Below are 26,115 nucleotides of genomic sequence, written 5' to 3' on the forward strand. Positions count from 1 at the left end.
GAGCACCTCACTGGCATAAAAACCTGCCGGGTCACTCGTGTGGACTCTGTGGAAGACGCCTTAGGGAACTGTGTAAAGCATTACAAAACAGGCCTTAGGCTTGTCCCGGCTTTGAAGCCTCTGGACGAAAGTCTGAACCTGAAGGGTAGGGACCACATGACCCGGCTCGGGCATCAAATGGGCAGCAATGAATGAGTCCACTTTTCTAAGCTCCAGCCCTACTTTCATGGCAGGTTAGACTACAGTGGGAACAGTGTTTCTAGAACATTCTGAGCTTGAACTCAGAAAGAGCTAAACATACGTCCAATGGCAGCAGCCCTGGAAAGGCCTCTTTGGCTGGCCTGGCCACATCCCACCTCTGCCACGCCAGCCTACAAGTGAACGTGACACTTGCCCAGAAGAATAAAATCAAGATACACACTTCACTCATGAAAGGCTGTGTGTGACGGTCACCGCGAGGCAGGGCGTCCAGAGGACCAGCGGCACGTGGCCTGAGTTCAAAGCCAGTGTCAGGGGGGCATTTCAGTGCGTGGCCATGGCTTCCGCTAACCGGGGAAGGTTTTCCTGCGCAGTATGTGTAACACTTTCTCACGGGACAGAGATTCCCGGCAGCCCTACGTCTCCTACCTCTTCGCTCCTGGAGCCCTCCATCTCCAGAAATGTTCAATATGTTTAAGATCCTTTTTGGGAAACAAATCAATGTGGCATTTTGCTGCCAACAAGCCTCAGACTGCAGGGGCGTCCCCCGTTGCTATAGCTTAGCTTCCTCTCAGAACTAACACCTCCAAGCCACTTAGGCCCTCTGCACACGCTTTCCGGGTATTTTTCCTCTCAATCTTTCTTTTCCTTTTTTGTAAAGACAGTGTCTGGAAATGAACCCATTAAGTCACAGATTAGAAAAGGCAATTTCAAAGTTTACCTTTCCGTTATGAAAAAAGGAACCAAGATCCCCCAGGGCTCCCTCCCTCCCACCTTCAGAAATCTAAGCATCAGCGTCTAGAACCTCCCAGGGAACAACCCGAAGTTGATTAAGCTGCCACATCAGCTGCGATTGATGTAAAATATTTGGGGCACCGCCATCATGCCAGCACAATTTCATGTAAATGCCTCGAAGAAAAATTTCCTTTCAGTGGATTTACTAAAGCAAAAGCTTAACTCGAATTGCAAAGCAATGAGCTTAGTATTTTATTAGGAAGATACTAAAATGATATTTTAAATCTCCCGATTGTATTAATAGATTTTTTAAGATTAGTCCTACAGCGTAGCAGGCTCTTGCCTCAGGCCTCCAGGGTGCCCTGTTGCTGAGTTCTCTGGAACTTGGGGCCTGCCACTAGTGGCTGTCTGTGCCCAGAAGGGCGTAACCACAGTGGTCAGTGTTAGTTTCATTCTAGTGACACCCTCATGTGGGGCAGAGGAAAATGTGACAATAAAACTTCCAGGTTGATTGCCTGGGGCCCCGAAGGCAACTCAGAAAGACCTGGAATCCCGGGTGGTCTGAGCAGCGTGGCCACGCCAGAATAAACATGGGGCTCCCAGGTGACCACACTGGACAGGACAGCCTCGACCGGGGCCCCAGGGCCAGCATGTCGGTGGGCAAACAAGCTGCAAGGGACCAGGACAGCGGTGGCCTTAGGCAGCAGACTCGGGGTGGGGGGGAGTTGGCTGGAAAGGGGCTCGGACAACGTTCTGGAATGATGGAGTGTCCTGTGTTGTGATGGGGCTACACAGTACACACGTTTATCAAACTCATCAAACAGTGCTCTGATAAGTGTGCATTCCATTGTGTACCACCTACACCTCAATTAAAAAATGAGAAACCAAGTCACAGAACTTTATGCCGCAGTGTCTTCACTCAGTGACGTAAGGACGGGAAGTAATACTCAGCTCACGGGTCCACCTGCTTTACGCATAAAGCCCCTGCCATGCAGAATCCCAGCTTGAGGAATCACAGAGCTGGGGAGAAACGGTACTTTCTGGACCTCATAACGCCCAGAGCGTCCACTGACCACCCCCCACCCGGCCCAGCCTGGCAGGGGGAGCTCTTCTGTGACCACATGGTCTCAGGCGGGTGGGCCGAGGGGCGAGTGACCGTTTATCAGCCCAGCGCAGGGGGGCGGCGGGGGTTGGGGGAGGGCACAAGCACCCTGATTCACGTCTTATTTTTAGGGAGGAAATCGTCCTGGACTTGAGCAATGGTATTCCCCAATACGCTCCCTCAACCTGGTGTAAATGGGGACACGTGACAACCTCCCCGTCCTCAGCTGGGAGATGTCAGTAACTGGACTCAGCTCACAGTGTTGTTAGGGGGTGCTATGGACGGAGCCGCAGCCCCTGCACCCCAGAATTCACGGCGAAGCCTAAACCCCTCCTGCGAGGGCGCTAGGGGGCGGGGCCTCTGAGAGGTGGGACTAGAGCCCTCACGTGGGGATGTGGAGGCCACAGCAGCTGAGGACGCTGAGAGAAGGCAGCCGCCTGCACAGCAGGAAGGGAGCTCTCCCCATTCCCCCACCTGCCGGAGCCTTGGTCTGGGCTTCCAGCCTCCAGAGCTGCTGTGGCGTTCTGTGACAGAGGCCGGAGCTGACCGAGACGGAGGGTGAACGAGGGGACAGACAACAGGGTACTTAGCACGGTGTCTGGCACCGAACAGCAGTCCATACGTGATGGTGACGGTCCCATCAGCACGGAGGCGGGCGCTACGTGTCTAAGAAGAGAGCTTCTCACGCAGATTTCTAATGATTTAATAATGCACACGGGAGTCCTCTGGTGCCAAAGGAAAAGCACTGGTAGAGAATGTCCAACAGGGCGGATGGACTTGGGACAGCGTGTCACTCAACTGGCCCCTTTTTGAAGCTTTAACCTATGATTTCTTTTCTAAGCTCCCCCCACCCCCACCACACACACAAAACAAGGCACTTTACCTGTTGGAGTGGGAGTCACAAACCTGTGCATATTCTGTTTCCACAAGTCACCTCCTGGTACAAGACACCTCCCAGTACTGGCCACCTGCCCTCTGGGGGCAGCTTGGGTCCTGGGAAGCCCCCACACCTGGCCACCAGGTGAGCGCTCTGCACCTTAGCCTCCCGCTGAGTGCCTGACGCACCCTGAAGCTCCAACAGTATCTTTTCAACTTAGCACAACCTCAAGGAAGTGGAGTTTCATCTGCAGCTCAACTCAAAGGAAACGATCGCGGCGGCCCCTCCGATCCAGCAGCGACAGCCTCAGCGACCACACGACCGCCCGCTTCCTGCCCGCGCGCGTGTCCTACCTTCGTAGAGCCAGTCGCTCAGGCCGTTGTAAATCACACCTTCCTTCCCGGTCGAGACCACGCGGATAGCCTGCTTTCCGACGTGTGCACAGTAGTAGATGTTGTTTTCAAAGATAAATATCTAATTTGGAAAGAGAAAAAAACACAGTGTTAACAGAGAGAGGGTTAGAAACGGCGACGGGATTTGCAAGGCCGTGGACGGGTGGCCCCGGCAGGAGTCGCCCGGTCACCGGCGTGCGTGCTGATGGCATGGACAGAGCCAGCCCAGCCGGGCCAGGAGAGCTGGCAGGACGCACTGGCGAGCGGGAGTGGACTGCAGTCTAGGGCGTGAGGCAAAGTCTTTTCTCAAGCTCTTCTCTCAAGCTGGGTGACAGTGATCCATTTGCAGGGTTGGGGGAAGTGGAAGATAGGACAATTCTGACCCTGGGCCGATGACAAACTCTGGGGATGGGAGGAACATGGCTTTGGTCAGCGGCTCCTGAGTTCTGACGCATGTTACAATGATCTGGGAGCTTTAAAAATTCCTACTGCCCAGGCCGTCAGCCTAGCCCCATGGTCAGTGTCGAGGGGTGAGACCCCGGGATCCAAAATTTTAGATACACCCCAGGAGATGCCGATGTGTAACCAAATGTATGAGCCAGTGGCCCGGGAAAGTCTTACGTCTCCTGAGACTCTTACAGTACAAATCAGCCGACAGAACATCTGTGTTCTCTGAGGCACTCATCACTTCCGTCCTGCGCTTTCCGTCCCCCAGCCTCATACCCCACAGGTACTTTAGCACATGGTGCTGTCATACGCGTATTTTGCAAATGCCCGACATGTATGGAAAATGAGCTACGTGGACTAAGCACCGCTCTCACAACAATTTTAAAAAAAGAAACTCTAGAGAAAATATTGTCAGTATCATTTCAGAGACCATTGAGAGAGGGCAATTTGCACGGTACAGGAAATGGTGACAATACTGACATTTTTTTTTTTTTCATTGAAAATGAAAAAAAAAAAAAAAGCCATTTCCCTAAATTGTTCTCACAGAAGGATGGACGTAAAAGCAGTATCAAGTACCCGTTTTCTGCTCAGGCCTCATGGAGCCTAAAGAATTCACTCCAACCAGAAATGAGATGGATAACGTCCAGACACAATACATCCTGATTTAATTTCAGTAGCTGTTCTTATGAGTTTGCCGAAGGGTAAGCTGTATTACAAAACTTTAACTTCTTTTATGCATTCTAAGCCTATAAGTAAATTTCTGAATCACATCAGGCGGTCGCCAATTAATATTTTAAGTAAAATATGCTATGATAGATATTAAATCCGTTTTCACCTTGGCTTTATTTTGAATGGAAGGAAACGAAAAGGAAAAAAGTTGTAAGGAAGCGTGTGTTTGCTGTGACGATGGTCTACATTTCCCTTCTGACATCCAGTCAAGACATCCGAATAAAAGATGATGGGAGTTACCGTTTTGTCTGTGGTTATGCAACGCCAAGCTCAGGGATGGTAGGAAGTCTGGGGTGCTGGGCCCTGGCGAGATCAGATATTGGGGTGAGTGGCTGAGTTTTTCACTTTTCTTCCATTGCTCTGCATACACGTGGCACAACTCGTATGCATCATTTCAGTGTCCTGTTCCTGATTAATGGACTCATACCAACGGCTGCAGAAATAATTACTATTTGTCGAGGGCTCACTAGCACGTGTGTATTCACAGATGCTTTGTATGTATCTGTTTTTATTTTACACTTACATGGTATTTACTGTTGGCCCAACATTGGTTGGTCTAAACACTTTCATGTGATACTTTACTTGATACTGGGAGATACGTATGATTATGAATTATTGTCCCCATTTTAGGGGTAGCAAGACTAGGGCTCAGAAAGATCACATTTCCCACGATGACGCACCTCATAAGTTCCAGAGCCACGATTTGGCCCCTGGTCATGGACTAGAGCCTGTGATCTATGGCCTCTGATTAGCCAGACACCTTGAAAAGGAAGGTGTTACCCCTATTTTATAGAAACGAGATGCAGGCTTAGAAAAGTTAAGCTTTGACCCAAGGTCACACCACTGGCTAGTAAGAGGTGGGATTAGAAAAGCATATTGTTTCCCCCATGGCGCGAGCGATTCTCAGAGGATGCGCCAGGGTCTGCAGCATTGGCAGGGCCAGGGAGCTCACTAGGAATGCTCCTTCCCGGCTCCCCCCAGGCCCGCTGTGTCTCAGCAAGGCTTCCCGGTGAGTCTGACGCATACTGAACTTAGAGCACCCCGGGGTTAGTCCCCGTGGCTTCTTCCAGGTTCAAATAATAAACACTAATTTTGAGCACATCTACTGGTAAGAATGGCTGGGCCGCTGGGCCTTTCTGACAAATTTATTGACTGGGAGAAAAGCGTCTGAGGCACTCTCTCACCCGACAAATCTTTTTATATTGCGGTTAAATTCAAGCCTCATCGGTTGCCAAAAGCAGTCTTCTGACTCCAAAGCAGTGAATGAATTTTCCAATATCTTCCTAAGGTGATGGAAAACTCCATTCCCCGCCCACCCCGCCCCCGGTAAGTCTCTGGGCCTCTCTGTACGTGGTCCAAACAGAGATGGCGTCTGGAAGCCTGCAAGGCGGAAACGCTACCAGTGACACACCGCGCACGTTTTCCTGGTTCAATCACCTGACTCGTGCCAGGTCCTTGAAGTGTTACAGTGTTTGGTTTAAAGGTGTATTGAAGTCACAAACACGCTTCCGAGACAACACGAGCCATCTCTTTCAGACGCTTTCCCTCGCGTGCTCCTGGGGTGACTGGTCTCAGAACTCTGTTCTCCAAGGTGATGTGAAAACAGCAAACCTTCTCTCCAGCCAACAGGGGCTCATTATCTAGTCTGTAGACTACTGCAGGTCTTTGGAGCCTCTATTTCCTGTGGCTCTGTATCTCTGCCACTTGTTACTGTTCATCAGCAGCTCCCCAGAGGGCGGGCAGGGGGATTACAGAAGGTGCGGCTCAGAGGTCCCCAGTGTTTGGCATTTATGTCCATGGGACATCTGCAGTGGTACAGCCAGGACTGGTTGCCGGTTAAACTGTGAAGCACTCAAAGACGATTGCTGCTACCTCTCCGTTTCCCCCTCAGCGATCTTTTCTTTTGTTATTTACACAATCCAAGATCGTCTTGGACCAAGAATAAAACCAGATAATTCACAAGAAAGAAATCGTGGGTATTCATTTATGGAAAATAATAGTTTTACTATTAAACGCATGTTAATTTAATCAACTGTGGGATGTAATTAAATTTATGCTGATTTAAACAACTATGCAATTGAATTATACTAGCAAAACTTTTTTAATGATAGAATTAGATTTTTTTGTTTTTAACTGATAAAGCCTGGTGCTGGTGAATATGCAATCAGAATGAATGATTAAGCATGAGGAAAACAATCTGTAAGTATGTGTCAAGAGCCTTGAAAAAAACATGTTCCTGGTTTTTGACTCAGTAGTTTCACATCAGAAACATTTTAGGGCCAAAGGCATTCTACCGAATCGATTGTGACATGTTTCGATGTCCAACAGGAAAACGGTTAATAAATTTTGGGGGACGCACACATTCAGTCCACATTCAGAGTCCACATTAACACTTTCCTATCTGTTGTGCAGGGCCCCAGTCCGCCCATCTCCTGAGGGGACCAGCTGCCTTTCTCACTTCCTCTACTCCACAATGCACAAAAGCCACACATGAGCCTTCACACGTGTGTGCGCAAACCTGTTACTTTGACATCCGGGAGGGAGTTTCAGGAGAGTCCCTCTGATTTTGCTCAGACTTAGCTAGAACCTTCCAGAGCCTTCTAGGCTCCCAAGGAGCCCCATGACTGTGACATGTCACATGACACGGAGCTCGGTACCTGGAGGTGGGGGAGGAGGGGTTGCCAGGAGACTCCTGCTACCTGATGTCCCACATCAGGTTTTTACACTGAGGGACAGACTTCTCCTAAAGACAGGTGTGGGAGTGGCCGCTTTGGGAGTGTGGACTGTTGGACCCCAGCGCTCTGCCGGGTTCAGACGAGGCCCCCAACTCTGTGAGCCGTGCGGGCCAGGGGCCGCTCAGCCATCTGGACACTGGCTCGGCTGAGCTCAGCTGGGAGCATGTGATGAAATATTTTAACATGCAGTCAAGCTCCTGCTCCGAGCTTGGTAATTAGTACTTCTGCAAAAATCAGTGCACTCCAAATTTTTCGCAAAATTAAAATGTTAATTCATGAAGCAAAATTTCAAACTCCTTAGAATATCAGGAGACGTTCATGCTGCCTAATATCATTTAGGGTTATAGAAATGTGTCTTGGAGGAGACCTCAGCGAGGGTCTTCCTTCCCGGCCACTCGGCACTCCCTTTCCCTCTGTGGGAACCAGCATGATGTCACCATCACAATGTAACAGCTACACAACAATTCACATTAAATTTAGAGGCTATTGTCTTACGAAAACTCCTCTTAGAGGAGCTAGATTATCACCTTTAGTCCTTAAAAGAGACCTCTTGAAAGGCAGAATGAAACCATGAGTAGGAAAACAATGAGAGATCACAGTTATCCAGAGAAAGTACCACCCAGAGAAAAGGAAGGTGAGTAGACATGCTTTCAACACCCTGAAACTTGAATGAATGAGGTGGGTGCATCTCTGTTTAGAATCTGCATCTCCATCTGAATCACATAAACTATGGTCGGGAAACCCAAATTCTCAAAGCCCTGGGAATGACCCGAAGCGTCTTGGGGCTTCTTCACCCCAGGCATGTATTAGATTTCCCTCCAAACACTGGGAAATGTTGGATGCCCATGAAGAGACAACCTAAAAGGAAAAGGCAGCGACTGCACAAAGAAGGGAACGGTGGCAATTCCCAAGTCTGGACTGTGACAAATCGCCATTATTCATTGAGTACCTACTACATACTTTACACAATCCCGACGACGTGATTTAATTATACCTATTACCTGGGATTCTCCCAATAATCATGCAAAATAGGACTCTCAGTCATTCCCATGGTACGGATGAGGGAAATGACTCAAGTTTCAAGGTCAGGAAAGCTAACAGGGTTGTCTTGGCTCCTAAGTCTATGTTTTTCCATTTTGTAATGTTCTCACCATTTGAGCAAAAATTAACTTGGCCCAGAGTCAAGATACTATTAGAGTTCTGCTTCTACATCAGTGGCCAAGGAAGGGAATCAACACTTGGTGCATCACGTAAGGGGTTGTGCCAGAAGCCTTTACAGCTTCACCGCGTGGTTTTCCTGCCCTATTTACAGATGGGGAAACTGAGGCTCAGGGGTCATAGAGTCACACAGTCCTGTGAGTGGCAGTGCCAGGTTTCCATTGCACTTGGGCTGACTCTGAACCCTGGATGTCTTCACTATAGGAGTTTCCCAAAGGCTGGTCAACACCAACCACCTGAGGATTTGCTGCAAGTTTTGAGTATCACGGGTACGTTATTTATTTTTCCCAATCAATTCCCTTTTGATGGAATCAAGTTCATTTATAAGGGGAAATTTGCATCACTAGTGTAAGTGGAACTCTAGAATCCTTAGCAGGGAAGAGGTGGCAGGCATGAAACGAGCACAGACAAAACAAAACAGTATCAGTAATTCCACCCAGGTCTGTTTTAAAGTCTGGGCCTGAAGCTTAAGCTCTCTTTGTTGAAAAGGGAGATTAGCAGGTGTTAGGAGCTGTCAGACTTTCTCCTCTTCTGTAAGCCAAAATCTGAAAGAATTGAAAACGGAATAATTTCTTTCCTACGTCCTTCCCTCTTCCTGCCTACTCTCCTCTCTTAGTAACTTCTACAGTTGCATCCAGACCCCGCACCGGACACGCAGCACTTTTCTCCATAACCTCAGGGAAGGTTGCCTGGATAACGTGCACGAGAGCAATCTCAGGAAAGCCTTGGAGTGGCCTCAGAACACTTTAAAGCTTCTTGTCACAGGTGGTCCTCAGAAAGCAATCCATCCTGCGTAAAAAAGAGGGCGTATTTTTGAACTAAAAACCAACAACGCAGGATGGTGGAGCCACTGGGAACAGTTATTGAGCTGGCGGCCCTTACGGCAGGGGTTGCCTGGCTTACAGAAGATGCTCAAATACTGTGGAATGAATGAGGCTTGCGACCATTCCCAGAACAGGGAAGAAATCAGAGGCAATGCAACCAGGCATTTTTCTCCGTCCTCAACACTTTCACTCTTTGCAAATGAGGTAAGAATCAGTACAACGGTGGCGGCCATTAGGGGGAACTAACCAGAGGACCTTCTGTAGGGCACGTGTGGGGGTGACGCCAGGCTCCGGTTCACACCCTGATGGGACAGGGTCCCAGCTGGCAGGACCTTTTCCCCTCTTCCCTCGGCTGGGAGAGCTCCGTGTGGAAAAACAGAGCTATCCATGGAGGTTCTGTTCATATATTTATCGTCTGTGCTGTTCCTACCGGAAGGGTGACAGCAGCCCAACAAACTTTACTGATAGTTCCTTCTGGGAAAAAAATTCTAGATGGATATCTCCCAAACTGAGTGACAATAACCTAGGATCTGAGGACAGGTGTTCATTTAAGAGATGCTTCATTTTCACATGTTCATTTTGATGCAAATCTTAATACAATGAATATGAAATATGCTAGATTACTAACCGAGTCCCATTACATAATTTCCTGAGTTTATGTTGACAAGAGCACTGGTGTCACGTGGTGCTGCTTTAGTGGCCGTGGGCCAGTGTGGCGAGAACAAAAGTGCACTTGACAATGTAAATGACACATTCCTGCCAAGCAAAGTGACAATAATATCATGCTGTGTTATTCCAGAGGATGCTTCTGAGTAGGTCAGTTAGAAACATCGTGGGACATTGAGTCACAGCATGGCACAGGGTGACAAGCATGGAAAATAAAAGGACTTGCTCAGAAACTGTTGCTGCTGTAATCACAGCACCAGCACGGTCAATTGATATTATTGCTTTTAAATTAGAAGGGCTTTGTAGCGTTGTTGAAGTTAATTGCTAAGCTCTACTTGGCACCGTGAGTCATACAAGTCTATACCGTTTGTGTTTGTCCCTGGTTAAGTGCCATGTTAATGAAGTGATTTAAGTTGAATTCAATCATGTAATTTACCACATCAGTAGATCGATTTTACTCATGAACATAGATGAAAAACAATCTTAAAAAAGTATTAGTTCAAAAAAAAGTAGCAAGACATATATGTACACACAGAAAACACATCATCACCAATTGGACTGATCCTAGTAACATAAGGCTGGTTGTCTGTTGACCGATACAATATACCTCAGTGACAAAGCAGAAAAACCACTTGGTCTTCTCCATCTTCTTCTCCATAAGACACACCAAATCCAAAATCCACTCAAGATAAAGAAAAATAGAACAGAAACCACAACTGCAACAACCAAACAAAACAAAGAAACAAACAACTTCAGAATAAACTAGAAACAGAAGTGACGTTCTTGAAACTGATGGGGGACAGCTAGCAAACAAGCCCACAGCACCTGCTCTCACGGGTGAAGCAGGAAAGTGCTTTTTTCATGAAGAGACACAGGACAAGGATTGGACTCCCGCAATTAACGTTCCACTCAGGGAGTCTGGTAAGACGGGAAAAAGGAGCAGAGACTGTGAGACGCAAGAGGACGAAGTCAATAAATTGGTCATCATTTGGAGATAATATGACTGTCTAAATCCACATTCCAAAAGAAACCATCGATAAATTATTACCATTAAATGAGTTTAAGCAAGTTTGCTGGATACAAAATCAATGTACAAAGTCAATTGCAAAAAAAAAAAGTCACGTGCAAGTCTATTCAGCAGCAAATATAATTAGAAAAATTATACTGAAAAAAAAATGAAACAGATTAAATAGTTCCAAAGTTATCCAATACCTAGGAATAAATTTGAACAAGACATTTGCAATAAGTTTATGAAGAAGATTGTAAGACTTGAGTGAAAGACATATTTTGAAAACATAAACTGTCAACTAGACCATGTATTAGAAACTTCAATACCTGAAATTCATAAACTCTCCCTTAGCTGATGTATAAATTATGCAATTACAACTAATATCCCAAAAGTGCTTTTAAAAGGACGGAACAAGCTTATTTTAAACTCTGTGTCTGTCTGTATTTGCACACGCATATGTGTACGTACACACACACACACACACACACACATGCAAGTGCCAAAGACAGCCAAGATTTTCCTTGGGAACGTGGCCAGGGAACTAGGTGTGTACGACAGACATAATAATACCTACTGCATAATAGGCGTCATGGCACGACTATTATAAAGCCATAGGAATTAAAAACGTGTGTTTCTGTTGCACCGACAGACAAAAGACCAGTGGGACATAATGAGGCGCTGACGCCAAACCCACACATACACGAAAAGGTGACAAAGGACCGAGCAGCCCTGAAGACTGGTAAAGAATGGGGGACGTTTTCAATAAACGGTTTTGGGACCACTGGTTAGTCCGATGAAAAAATAAGCGTTAAGTATGCTTCACGCCTTTCCCCAAGATCTGTTTCAGGCAGATCAAAGACATAATTGTGAAAGATGAAATTATAAAAACGTTAGAGAATAGCTTCATGTCCTCGGGGTATGGAGGAATTTCTTTAAAAAGACATACAAAATGCAAACCATAAATAAATAATGGCATTATCATCTATCCCTACCACAGTACAGCAAAACGAGAGTGAAAAGACCAGCTGTAAAATGAGAGAGACTAGGAGATCCAAGAGGGCGGAGTAGACCACCACTGTGCCCGCTTCCTTCCATGAACCCACTCAAATCACAACTAAATTACAGAACAGTTAACGTGAAGACCCATCTGAAGTCTAGGTGAACAGAAGTTTTATAAATGTATATATATATTCGTATATAATGGGCCGCCACAGGACTGGAACAGAGAGCACTGCAGCTGCATTGCCTCCTTTGCACCAATATTGCAGACGATGCTGAGTGCAAAGCCAAACAACCGCGTGTACACGACATACGGCAACGGTATGCTAGCTCGCGGTAAGTAAGGGGTGCAACTGTTTGAAAAGCGGCTGAGACCCACGAAGCAAAGTCTGAGCGGCGCTTTTGCCTGGCAGGGGACGGGGTCGGATGGGGCGGGCTGAGGGCTGTGGCCATCCTCGTCACGTCCTGTGTTCTGTGCCCAGTGGAGGGGGGTGTGCCTGTTCCTTTTACTATTCTTCATACTTCATACATATTCTTTTGTCTTTCTAAAGTGTTTCATTAACATATAAACTGCGTCTGAAACAAAAAACACTTAAATGCAGAAAACTGAAAAAAATGTTGAGGTCAGCCCCGGGGAAGGAGACATTCAGATTTTCTTTGTCTAACCCGCTGTAAAAGGGCCCTGTGCATCAGTCCAGTGTGTGTACGCGGTGCTGGACTGATGGCCCAGACAGACCTCGCAGGAGGAACATTTTGCTCTGCTCGGGGTTGAGAGTCTTATCTAGGCTCCGGCAGCTCATTTGTGGAAGCTGCAGAAAACTCAGATGGAAATGCCGGTTAGGTCAATGTTTCATGTCCCTTCAGGATGCCGGGAGGGAGGAAGATAAGGGTGTTAGATTCATTACACCAGAGGTTGTATCAGGAAAACAGCCAGTTTCTAGATGTGGCAAAACAAAATGAAAAAAAGGTCCTTGTGGGTGGCCTTGAATACAAATACTCACAGTAGTGACACTTCGTATTTGCAGGGCATTTAAAATATTTTCAAAGACTTTTCATAGACGTGAACTCGTCTGCCTTGAGACAAGTCACTGTGGCTTTGACGGAGGACATTGGGCCCTGAGACACAGCTCAGAGCAGGCAGAGCAGCAGGCGATGTCAGGACTTGGGGTTCAGTTCTGAAGCCACCACTAGTGCATGAACTTGGGCAAATCACTTCCATTTTCTGAACTTCAGCTTTCTCACTGCTGGATGGCGACATGGTAAACGAAAAAAAGACAGTCTATGAGAAATGCCTGGCTTGGTGATGAGCGCACCGGGAGCCGTGAATAAAAGCTGCTTTGTTATTTGTTATTTCCCAAGTGACATGGCCATGTGGTGACAACTCTGTCCAAAATCCAGTGCTTCGTTAGTTCAGGCTGTCTTTGTCGTATACGTCGTTATTGACAGGTTTGATTGGAGACAATTCACACAAAAAATGATTGCTATCGCATAGAACCTCTGCCCACGTGGGCAAGAGAAGACAAAACGACCGCGTGACATCCTGGTCTTAATTTCGACCTGAGCTGCTCGACCAGGACCAAGGACAGCGGTGGTGCAGCCCGCGCCAGCGGGAGGCCCCCTGGTCCAACCGGAAACAACGGCCTCAGGACGTGACCCTTTCACCAGGGAATGTTCTGATGATGGGCGATTGCGTGTGGGAACCAGTCCTTCGTTCCAGGCCTGGGGACGACAAACAGAACCTCACAGATTCCTCGCTGTGTCCTGACGTTGGAACGGTGACCATGACCCTTCAAAGTTATTGGACGAGCCCATCCCACCCCCACCCTGCCGCCAGCATCCAACCCCACGGTGCTCAAGTCTCGGGGCCCATGAGAAGCACACGGGGGGTTTATAATATACCAATGCCCTGGTCCAAATACACCCGAACCGCTGACACTAACTTTTGAACGTTAGTGTCACTGCATTAAAAACCACTACTTGTCTCAACGGTCCTCTGCCACCATAACCCTTGTTTTACTAAGTGTGTGCCAGGCGGTGGAACCCTTGGCCAGCCATGCTTTTAGGGTATTGGAGGAAAGGGTTTACAGACTCTGCGACCTCACCGGGAAGTTACAAATGCGCGGGCACAATTATTTATGACCCAGGAGGTGAGGAGCAGGTCTGCCAGCTGCCTCACAGGCTGGCTTTGTTGTGACATAGTTTCCTGTTCAGATATGATTCCGCAGGGATGTGTGGCGTCGGCTCAAGGTCCATAGCAATGAGATGTGCTACAGCAAGACTCCTTTATGCTGCCTCTGTCTGGATTAGACAGCTCACTTTTCCATTGAAGGATTCACTTATGCTTTTATTATTCTGTGCCTTCTGGTAGGAAGATTTTGGAGTCAACTGATTTTGTAATGCAGCGACACAGGAAATTTAAAAGGCAGAATCCACGAGGGCGTCCACCATGAACCCTGTCTCGGGGTGATTACATTTATGGGAAACAGAGAGCGGTGACTCCAGAGGACATTTCAATAACTCGAGTTCCATTAAATATTCATATTTCTCAGCTAATTAAAAAAGTAGGAGCTGTATGGCTATGGAGAAAATTAGGTTAATTAACTAAATACATGTACGTGCAATTATAATTTTTTAAGAAATCTGCCAGTTTACTGGAATTTCGTTGAGCCTGAGCTTGAACTTGATGTGATGGGTAATCACGGCTCATTTGGAGTCTGGAAAGGTTAAGATTTAAGAGACGTATGTCACTAGTGATGGCCGAAAGGAAGCTGACTTCTGTAAAAGGTGACAATATGGGAAAATATGACAAATGAGCCTGGGGTTTACACTTATGTCAGACAAGGTACCCGATTGTCCCCTGGGGTAAAGAATATGCCTAGCTTGATCGAGAGCCTCTTTCAGCCTTTGATCTTCACTCAGGGCTGACTCATACTCAAGCATTCAATACGGGGCTGAGAGTACATCAGTGAACAGGAGAGGGTCCTTACGGGGATGACAGCCTGCTGGTGAGGAAGAGGAAGTAAACAGGGCAGACGTCACAGCGTGAGGACGGCGGTGATGGCGGTGAGGGCGCAGTGGTGGGGGACGAGGCGGAAGGGTCTCCACAGAGTCCTGGCTGAGGGGGAGGGTCTGCGGAAACTTCCAGAAGGCAGGGAGGACTCAGGGGGAGTCTGAAGGCGAGGTGGCTTTCACCAGGCACCGGAGGGTGGTGTTGGGGAGGGCTGCGATTGGGTGTGTTCTGGATGAAGGGACAGAAAGTACAGAGGCGTTGAGGTGACAGAGGGCCGAGGACGTTTGAGAACCGGCTGTAGTTCATTATGACCGGCTGTCAGCCTGGGAGGGGTGGGTGGCTAGAGACGACAGGACCAGCCTCTCGGGAAGGCTAAAGGAGTCTGGGCTTTATCCTAAAGGCAGTGCATGGGTAAGAGGGCTTTACATAGGAAAGCTGGCAAGATCCCGCAGTTGCAGAAAGAACATTCTGGACCCCGGGTAGATTCAGGGAGGGTGCCCAGCAGGCAGCTGTACAGGAATCCAGGCGTGAGGTGAGGGGGGGAACGGAGAGAACCGGGTGGGTTTTAATGGCACCAGGACAGTAGGAGTCACAGGACCTGTTGACGGAACAAGCTGGGGATGAGGAAGGCAGAGAAGCCAAGGCTGCCCGGTTTCGCGCGTGGGGGGGCCTGTCATGAACAGTGGCTCCTTGCAAGGCGAGCCGCGGAAGGTTTGGCGGGAGCATAGTGAGTCCAGCTTATGGAGAAGCTGAGTCTGGGAGCTGCTGAGAAGCCTGGGTGGGGTGCGCAGCAGGCACTGCACACACGGGACAGGATGTAGGACTGGTCTGGGCTGGAGGCTCAGATGGCACCTCCGTGGGCAACGCCGGGAACGAGTGCTGGCTTCAACATGGCTCACTGTGTGTGTGATCATACCCTGGAATCAGGCCCCACCGAGGGAATTAACACATAATTCCAGCTGTTCATGGCCATCGAGCCCAGTAAGGTAAAACCTAAAACCATTCAGGTAAATGAGAAAGATTTCCAAATTGAAGAACAAACAGAAAAATCAATTCACTAATTTGCTAATTGTTCGTTATAAGTGGAAATAGCTGAACTAGATTTTGAACTAGCCATGATGTACATAAACGTAAACACTGTCTAAAATGAATAAAACTGAGTTTGTTGTTTGAACTGACTCATCGATTGGCTATGCCCGCGTGTATCAGCGCTCTGTCAGGAGTAGGCACCCGTGACCCCCGGGAGACAGATGGGTAAAATGAAACCTCATGGACTGTGGGAGTAACCGGGTCCAAGAGCAGAAAGCCACCTGGATGACGCAGGGCTGTTTAAAAGGGGCAGTACTACGACTTCCCAGTATTTATAACTGATGTGTAAAAGTCGGTAAAGGCTCACAAAATGCTACAAAGGAGGAAACTGTGAAGCCTGTTTAGTAGAAAAGTCAGGAGGAATCGCTTGCAAACAACTGACTTAGACGTTGCTAACATGTTTCCAAAAGTTCCTGAAAGCATCTTGTTTCAAGGGAGCAACACCTTTCGGTTGGTAACTACCTGTCTGCATTGTTACCAGTCAGACACAATAAGGGGAGGACGAGCGAGGAACACACACTAGTGAGGTCCTACTGTTCTCTCTGACTTAGACCCAACAGAGTCACCTGTGCGGTCTGCGTGGGGCAGGAATGGGTGTGTTTTATCCTCTGAAATTCCTGTGAGCTGTATTCTGACCCTTCAGTCAAATGCTCAGGCCAGAGCCTGTTATTCCCCTCAAGGGTGAACAGTGAAAACTCACATCTTTGTTTTGAGAACTTTCACGGCGTAACAAATACCTTAAGGAAAAAATGTCTGACTCAAAAACCTAGAATTTGTTCCAGGGTGTTGCTCATGCTCTGAATTGCTGAGTTAATTAAGCATCAGGCAAGTTGTTAAGCCTTAAATTTTCTAGGTGATAACATCAAGTTTTCGCAGTCTCCATGAATTTTGGACCTCATACCCATAAATCTGACACTTAATTCTACTCACCCTTCTGGGTATCATTCATTTAACAAATTGACACCCTGTAATTAGTACAGAGCAACAGGCCGGGAAAGATCAACATGCAACGAAACATCCTGTTTCCTGGAGCAGACTGCATTGGGTCTGGGAAATAAAGCCACTCCGAAGGGAAATAGTTGAATGATAAAATGAAGAAGCCTACGGTTAACTGCTACAGTAAATGGGACTGACAACAGCATAGCAGTTTAGAGGAAGAAAAAGTCACGGCTATTCTGCACAGACGAGGAGGTAAAACCATTACTCTGATATTTTCCACGGGTGAACCACTTTAGGAGTTATGATAAAGAGCTGTTCCCTCCACCCAAACGGGAGGAACACAGAAAACAGCCTATCAAAGCCCCTTACGGGCACTGAGGAGAGCTCTGAGCAGCACACACAGTGTAGATCACCCCAAGGCTCCTGGAAAAATCTTCGTGTCCAGAGCCTGTTCTCTCCACGTAATGGGAGAGATGGGATGGCCCAGGGCTGCGATGCAACTGTGGCCTCCACCCCTATCTTAACGTCTATAAAGGTTGTTTTCACTTATAATCGCCTTGTTACAGTATCTAAGGGACCTATCATTAAAGGGTCTTTCTTAATGCAGAACTCTGGTCCTGCTTCTAAATTCTACCTGATGGGTTATCCTGAGAGTCTCCAAGCTAATACTGCCAGGCTGATGTGGGCACCCTCCTGAATTAGATTCCCCTAAAAGACAATACATTGCTTCCATCTCAAGCCACCAGGGACTCTCTTGAGAATGAAGACAACCTGGTTTCTCCTTACAGATCTGCGTGCACAGGTCGGCCAGCCCTAAGCCCACCATTTTCTCCACTTTGCTTGGCTTACAAATGCGTTTTGGACAGTGCCTCTTACAGGCTGGAAGCACAGACGGGGAGAAAGACCACATCGCACGGTGTTAGAAACGAGCGGCATGAAAGGTGCCATCATCCCCGAGGACCAGGCTGCTCACGCCCCCAAAAGCACCGCACGTCACCCGTCAGTGGCTTTTACGAAGCAGAATTCCCAGAGGTCACAGCTAACGAGAAATTTCCTTTTCTTTTTAATTTTAATGAATATGCAATGTTGCAGCATCAAAGAAACTTTTAGAAGCAGGTAAAATGCCCATAGTCTGGCCAGGCCAAAGCGACGCCCTTTCCATGTGTGCAAACACATACTAAGCAGCTTGCTGTAGTCCTACTATGCTTTCACAGACAATGCAGCTTCCGTGTGCATACAGGCTCCTACTGTTTTAATCGCTGCACAATCATGCGTCCTGTCAACGTACCAAACGTGACAAACTGCTCTCCCATCTACACTCAGGGTATTTCCAGCCTCAACATTATTAGCATAGAGATTAGTGGGGCCGGTGTCTGTGTTTACATCGTTTTGGGTTCTCTTTAAGAGGGGTTTCTGTGTTAAAGTGTAGGAATGTCTTTATGACTCAACGTATTTCCACATTGTCTTCAGAATGAATTTTCTCCCGTGCACCTCCCTTTCATTCCTACAGCGTGACAAGAGTTTTAAAAAATCTCCACTGATATAGCAGGTCAATTGTAATTGGAAAATTAAAAAAAGTATTTAAAAAAATAATAATTTAAAAAAATTAAAAAAAAAAGTCTCCCCTGAACCCCAGCTTTGCGTTGACGTCGTTTCCCTCGCTTCCGCTCTAACTGCAGGCTCAGGAAGCGGCTTTTGTGGCTGGAATTCCCCGCACGCTCAGAGCACTGGTTGAAAGAGAAAGGCCCAAAGGGTCCCTCCCTGACTCTTCTCCCTCCGTATGTGGGAGCGTCTCCGTACAGCGGCCCATCCAGTCAAGTTACCACAAGCTCAGCTTATTTACGTGAGTGCAAGTGAAGAGGGAAGCCATCGAGTCCTGCAGAGCCAGGAAGTGATGACACGTAGCGCTCGGTGTGGTGGGTACCCTTGGCGAGCTAGTAAGTCAGCACCCGGGCCCGTCCGTTATTTGAGGATACGTACGGCGATTTCCATCCCCGTGATTCATTTCTTGGCGACTATCACGGACTTCAGGGTCCATGATGAATGTTTTTACAATGAATACCAAATTAACCCAAACTGGTTAGAGGCTTTTATAAGTTATTAATGGGGTGTCACTTCAGTCTGGTCCTCTCCGTGTATGCGACATTTCATGAAATAATCTCCTTTTGCTGGGAAGAAAAAAATCCATCTTTCTCCCCTTGCTGGATTTGTCAATGCGGATAACATGCTCCCTGCCCTCCGTTACTCAGAACTGGGTGAGCAATGACGCCCTTGGGACCTCGGACAGGCAGCTCGCCCCACTTCTGCTCGGGAAGGACCGCCAACCGCCAACCACCAGAGGTCCTGGCCCGGGTGATGTGCTTTGCAGGAGATCAGACTTCAAGGTCTTGGTGGGGAGCTGACAGCTGAACTGGTCTGACGGGAACAACACCGAGGGAGCAACTGGAGAGAGGAGGGACAACTGGGTGTGTGTAGTGCCAGGGGCCATCGTTTTATCACCGACGGAGGAACCAAGAGTCTTGGGGAAAAACAAGATGCGCACACACGTTAACTCCTAGCCCCGGGTGTCGGTGGAACACAGAGCGTGGGCCGAGTGGACACACTGCAGGAGGAGGGAGTGGGGAGCACGCTGAGGGGGCCCGGCAGGAGGGCAGGGCATCCATCACACAGCCAGCGCAGCCGCTGCCAGCTACAAAATGCCGCCACAGACGCCTCTCTTAGAAGCCGACGTCAGTAGGAAAGAAGCATGCTGTCCCCTCCCTCTCCGGAATGGGGCAAGGGTCTAGAACACAGAAGCCTCCCAGAGGAATTTAGTGAAACCGGAAACAAGCGAGTGAACAGTGCACGTCGCATGGTCCGTGCGCTGAAGGACTTGCCTTCACCTTTGGTGGCGGATCGGCCGCGGCACACCTGTCCCCCCGACAGCTCCAGGAGTGGGCCACTGTCTGAAAGCCCAGTTTGCCCTCCCTGAGACGTCATCGGGAGAGCTGCTGTCTGCAATCGAACACAGATTCCTTGGCCACCCTCAGTACGCTATTCTCTCCATGACTCACGACTTTCCCTGGAAACGTATCCCAGGGCCTAAGAAGCCATGAAATTAAGGCAATTCTTGAAAACATCCGAAATCACTCCATTTTGGTAAACGTACTTGATTTTATTCTCTTGTCTCCATACCACCGCTTTCGTGTCCCGGGAGACTGTACGTCGGCTTCCACTTCTAACTGGGAAAGCACAGCCTGTGAGCCTGCCTCCTTTCTTCCCCTGGGGTGTCTGTCCTTGTACCTTCCCACGGTCCCCCCAGGACAGCTCCAGCTCCAGCAGATTCCCCGCCAACTACTGGGCTTGGTCTCCGTGGCTCACACTCTGAAGCTGTCTCTGTACAGAAGACGCCCCAGCACACGTAGTCAGTACCCCTTTCAAGCTGTTCCTTCACCACCGTCACGGTACCAAGCCAACCCGAGAGAGACCCCTTCTTGTTGCTGAGCTCCGAGTGTGGCAGCCCAGACGCCAGCCTTGAATCCTTCATGTTGTCTACTGCTGGGCGGTCGCATTGGCAAAAATGTCCCTGGTTCTCGGTTCCAAAGGAAAATCCTTGTTGTGCTGCAGTGTCACATGAGTGCCCCGCGCTGGCATGGGAACCTGACCTCCAGCTGTTTGTCGTGGCACAACGCAGGCCACCGCAGCGGCCCTCAGCCTTTGTGTGTTTTCATTACATGTCTCTAGCAGAGACAACAAGTAAGAAAACGGAAGGATAGTTCTAAACAGACAATTTAATCAAAGTTCTACGTTAGCAGACACAAAACCCTACATAAGTGGACAAGCACAGATGGCAGGCAGGGCTTCAAGAAAAGAGCAAAGAAAGAGACTCAGAAAAGTTTTCGACTTAGGCAGAGCTCATCTGCGGATAAATGGAGAAGGATGTACCTTCTCCATTTCAACCTAAATGTTGAAATAGTGTGTTTTCAGTGGAAACTGCTGTACACACTGACCACATGAAGAGGGACAAGAAGGGACAGCAGGGGACAGACTCACGTTTAACATTTTGCATGTATTTTCTCACTGAGTCATCCAGCCAAATCCCTTTTCCCATTTCTAGGCTCAGCAGATTAACGTCAGATTCTGGAAACGACCTGGTTATCCGTAGTGAACAACTACCACCACAGAGTGGCATCATCGCAGAAGCGAATTTTCAGCAGAAAGGAGGCCTCCCCACGTTCAAGTTCCTCTCTGTCCTCTAGCAATGCATGGCCAGCCCGGCTGTGTTTATGTGATCGGAAGCTCTGACAACATTTCCTCTGAACAGTAAGAGCCACGGCTTGGAGGCCACATCCAGGCCGAGGAGAGAGCGCCGGTGACCCACTCCCGGTACTGGCACCCTCTTCCTGTCATTTGTGGGGTTCGCGGCCCCAGGTACCACTGGGATCGCTGCCCACCAGGAGGGGACGGTGCTCGCCAGCCCCTCGTGCGCTGTCACTGCGGCTGAGGTCTCTGCTGCCAAGGAGGCCTCCCCATTTGGGTGTCACTCATCGTGATTAGAGTCGACGTCCTCTGGGGAGCAAGCTTTACTTTTTGAAACAAAATGGTAACGAGGGACCTGTGAGCGTCTGCAAGGCTGGCTCGTGGATGGTGGGTTTGCTTCGCTGAGAGAGCCAGCAGGGCACTGCTCGCGGTGGGGAGGGGGGATCAGGCTTCCCGGCTGGGGACACACATGGAGCAGGGGGTCCCCTCGAACAAGGGTCAGATAGCACAGCCTGTGGGCCAGAGACCTGCCTTTGCAAACAGGGCTTTACCGGAACTTCTGTCCCATCTGCTTCTGTGCGGCCTACGGCTGCCTTGTCTTTATAACAGTGCAGTGGGGGCGCTGGGCCTCGCAGCCTAAAACACTTGCCACCTGCCCCCTTGCTGACGCTGCTCCCCCATCAGGACGTGCGCTCGGCGACGAGTCATAGTGCTACTATATGTAGAACAAGAAAGCACAGCAAAAACCTCAACACCCGGAAAACTGTAAAAACTCCAAAATCCCACAAGCACATCAGCACGTTGGTACTACGCCCAAATATTAGCACGTACTACTTCACCAACGCTCACTTCCTTGAAGGAGAAAGGAAGTCGGACGTCCCTTGCCGGTAGTGACGTCCTCAGCATGGACACGGATGCCAGCTATTGGCCTCCATCCAAGTATTTTAGCGCACACGGCTGAGGACCACAAGCACATCAACCAATTAGTTAATTGATTAATCCGTTCATACATTCATTTTGGGTCTCAACAAATACTGACTGAGCTCTGGACACTCGAAATACAAAGACAGACATGATGGAAGCTTAGACTAGAGCCCGCCTAACTGAGGGCAGACACACCAGCTTGAAACAAGAAATCACGTGCGACAGGCGTTCGCACGGTGAGAGATGGGAGTCCCAGAGGGTTACGGGCGGGATGGGGGCTGGTTCTTCTCTAAGAGATCAAATACGGTAAGCTCTGTAATCACCCCGCCCTCCTCTGCCCACTAGAAGTAATTCTGAAGTGTGTGCACGCACACACATACACCTCCTCCTTGTGCAGTTGTGGGGTGCATTTTTCTGTAAGTTGCAAGCCCTTTCGAGGAGGCAGGCTGAAGTCAGACAAGCTGGCCCCTCCCATGTGCTGGTGGTGAGGTGTGAGCCTCGAAGCTTCATGGGGACCATGGGGAGACATAGGAAGAGGCAGCAGGTCTGGAGGAGAGAGCTTGGCCAGTGGTTAGCTCACGATGCCTTTTTCTTGAGGACTGGAAGGGACAACAGCCACTCAGAGAGGTGGCCCAGACCCATGCTCGTCCCCGCGTGGTGGGAGCAGGCTGGGGGTGAAGCTGTGCTGTGGTGGGTCCGTGGAAAGCAGGGACGGCCCCCACGGAGGCTCAGCGTCACATTCACAGAATGACTGAATGGACACGGGAAAGACTGCTTCTCAGGAACCGACTTTCAGAGACATTTCAAGTTGACTATGAGAGATTCAGTCACTTGAGTCTTGAACACTCAGGTCTTCTACTATCTCCTACGAAACCGCACTTTTTCCTTGTGGGAGAGTGAGAGCTTTTGAGGAAAGATGGATCTTATCTCATCGTTGTGCCTGAGCTGACGGATTGGCGTCCCTCTGCCAAGTCAGCTGACAACGTCCTCCTGGCCTTCTGCCACAGTCTGATTTTGATCAATTTAATGTGCTTTTCAAAACCTCTCATTACGAAATGTGCAGCGTAAGGGACACCTCAGTGATAGCTAAGGGAGTTTGTGGCCTCTGTACTCCTGTTTCTTTAAATCAGTGGAAGGCAATGGAACTACTACGCAACCAAGAAAATATAACGATTCTGTTGGGGAAAAGAAGGCGATTTTAATTTCTAAGACACTAGACAGCCTACACAATAAATCTCACCCCAAGCTTACAAAAATGATCGTTTCTGTGCAATTTTAGGAAAAAAGAGCCTCTAAAATGCAGCTTTAGTTAATCAGCTTAAAGATGCAGAAGAACGTGGTGACTTGCCCACAGCCAGACACCGGATCTCCAGGCTGTGGGGTCTTTCGGCAAAGAGGTGATGCGACCTCTTGAGATAAAGCAAAACAGAACTGACAAGTATCACCTGGTTTTAGACAAGTGCAGTGCTGGCGCTGGAACAAGCCTGGGGGATCCTCTTACCCAGAGCTTTCGCGTCGTAGCTGGGCCAGCTGCCGGCAGCCTGACCTGCATGAGCTGCTCCCGTCGGCTGGTCAGGAGACACCCCGGGGGCAGAACCCGCATCTCTAACCACTTGCTCAGAGACCTCTCACTAGGCCCTTCCTGCCCCTCCCAGTGTCTCCGAATCTCTTAGTTTTGCCAATTTGAGTAGGAACCTGGGAAGACGTGTGATGTAAAGCTGAGAGGGTCACGCAAGCTGTGGGGAGGTCTGCAGGGAGATGCTACATGCAGGGGGCTGAACTCCATAATGACCAGCAAGTTTTTCTTCTTCATTAACCCTCCAAAGAAAAGCGCCAGTGTCCCAAAGGCAAAACAAAGGAAACCAGGCTCCGTGACTCCACAATTCTGAGAATTGCCACCTGTAGCTCACGGTAAATCTGCGACCTGGGCACACAGCTGCAGGTCGGGACCAGTGTGAGGATAAACGTCCTGGAGATCAAAGCGCATGCCGTTCAGGTTTTAAGAGGATTCTCTATCAAAAAGGAATGGGGATGCTTTACATGTGCAGACACCCTGGTGTACTTACCCCAGATGTGATTCTTCTGTCTCTGTCTCTCTCTCTCTCTCACGCATGTGGCACATGCACACACATGCAGACACACACACACATGCGGAGACTGAGCAGTCAGACAGCGTCAAGTCTATAAAACGCCAACGTCGTCCGTCACATTCAAACACAGTCAGTGCTGTGACGTGCTGCTTACCAGCTGCTGACCCTTCGGGCCCCATCCCGCGTACTGAAGCTTGGCATTGCTGACTTCTGGGGGGTCTAGACTTTGAGGATCCCTGTGGAAATAAAAGCAAAATGGTGGAAAACAAGACATTAAGAGGCTACAGTTTTATCTCCCAGCAGTACCTCCCTCCCTTCTTTCATTGCCTCAGTTTCAGGAGCTTGTGTTATTAAATCCTCTGTCTCATTCAGCCTCCACTAGATTTCTCCAGATGTATGTAATTTATGTGAAGCTGAAATCGGTCCATCGCTGCTTAACCCAAATAGTAAATATTCAGCAAGAAAGAGTGTGCAGAGAAGTTTATAGATCAGCTTTTAAAAAATATACCCAGAACAGTCAAAACTGAAAATTGAAATGCAAAGCTATGCAGCAGGAGATCTCCACAACTTATGTTTCCATCTTTGGCTTTCCTGCCAGATTGGTACTTTTCTGAGCATAAAGCCAGGTCATTCTGACCTTCCAAAACCAGTGGCCTCAAGGACGGGTACCATCCTTTGTCTTGTGCTGATAGATTCAGCTCTTCAGAAAGAGGGAGGGAGGGAAGGAAGGAAGGAGAAAGTGGGGAGAGGAGGGAGAGATTAAGAGAAAGATTGTTTCCCTTTCAAACATCACTTACATTTTCCATTTACTATATGCAAAATACCACGCCAACAAAATCTTGCCTATGTATTTAAAGGTCATAATAAACAAAACCATAATGGAAAAACTTAAAAACTCTAACACTTTTACCAGTATGAAATATTTCAGTATATTCTGTAGCTACCACGGTCTACAATGTGCAGGAAAGGCTGAGCTTCATATTTCTTTTGGGTGGTGCTACTGCCGGTGAAGGATGGTACCTGTGCTCTGCTGAATGGGCCAGACTCCGTCAGGTGAGCACCGTATCGCGTGGCTACAATGTTTCTTATGCTAGAGACACAGCTAGGCACATGTCCATCCATCTATAGGAAGACTATGGTTGCATGGTCTTTGGAAAAGGAAGACACTCCATTTTCGGAGCTGCTTGAATAAAGGAGGTAAGGCAAGAAGGGAAGGGAGGTGAAGTGGGTAAGGACGTGCTGATTCGGCTTGAATCGGTAGAAAGTTCTAAAGTAATTGCTTAATAATCCTACCAGGACAAATGGAATACATTTCAGAATAAAAAGCACTGGGGAAGGTGAGCAGTCAGCCTGCAATGCCCCAGGTAGTTTTAGTTGGTGCCCCTAGGTCTGGAGAAACGAGGGGGACGTAAAGATGGGGTGATAAAGAGCCACGTAAGGTTGACAGTGACAACAGGGTCAGACGGGGAGGCCGAGCCCCAGGACGTCAGAAGAGTAAGAGCGGGAGTCTCAACTTCCAGGTTGCAAATGAACTTCAACAAACCCTACCTTTCTTGAACGTAACAAAGTGTTTTCACACACATGGGTGATTTCCTCTTCAACCTTGTGTAGGGAAAGGCTTTCTAAGGACAACTCAAAATCCAGAAGCAATAAAATCAATCAGTAATAAATCTGACTACATAAACATTTTCAAAAATGTGCACGACAGAAACATCACAACCAAAAGACAACTGAGGAACTGGGAGAAAATACTCCCACTACACAAACTATAGGCAAATGGCTAATATCTCTACCATATGAAGAACTCTGAAATTAAGGTTACAAAAGACTCCAAAATGATAGAACTATGAAAAAAGACACGAACAGACAATTCATACACACAAAATAGCCCTT

General features: G+C 48.4%; 1 protein-coding gene across 1 annotated transcript in view; it reads right to left on the reverse strand.

Moving 5' to 3' along the window:
- The window catches only part of DPP6 (dipeptidyl peptidase like 6), a 426,206-nt gene that overhangs the window by 78,339 nt on the left and 321,752 nt on the right, over window positions 1–26,115 (reverse strand). The window contains exons 7-8 of the mRNA XM_033098964.1: window positions 24,377–24,458; window positions 3,266–3,386 (exon numbers count right to left, since the gene is read on the reverse strand). Coding sequence (XP_032954855.1) covers window positions 3,266–3,386; window positions 24,377–24,458 — 203 coding nt within the window. The remainder of the gene's footprint in view (window positions 1–3,265; window positions 3,387–24,376; window positions 24,459–26,115) is intronic.

The sequence above is a fragment of the Rhinolophus ferrumequinum genome, chromosome 26 (assembly GCF_004115265.2).
Source record: "Rhinolophus ferrumequinum isolate MPI-CBG mRhiFer1 chromosome 26, mRhiFer1_v1.p, whole genome shotgun sequence".
Taxonomy (NCBI): Eukaryota; Metazoa; Chordata; class Mammalia; order Chiroptera; family Rhinolophidae; genus Rhinolophus; species Rhinolophus ferrumequinum.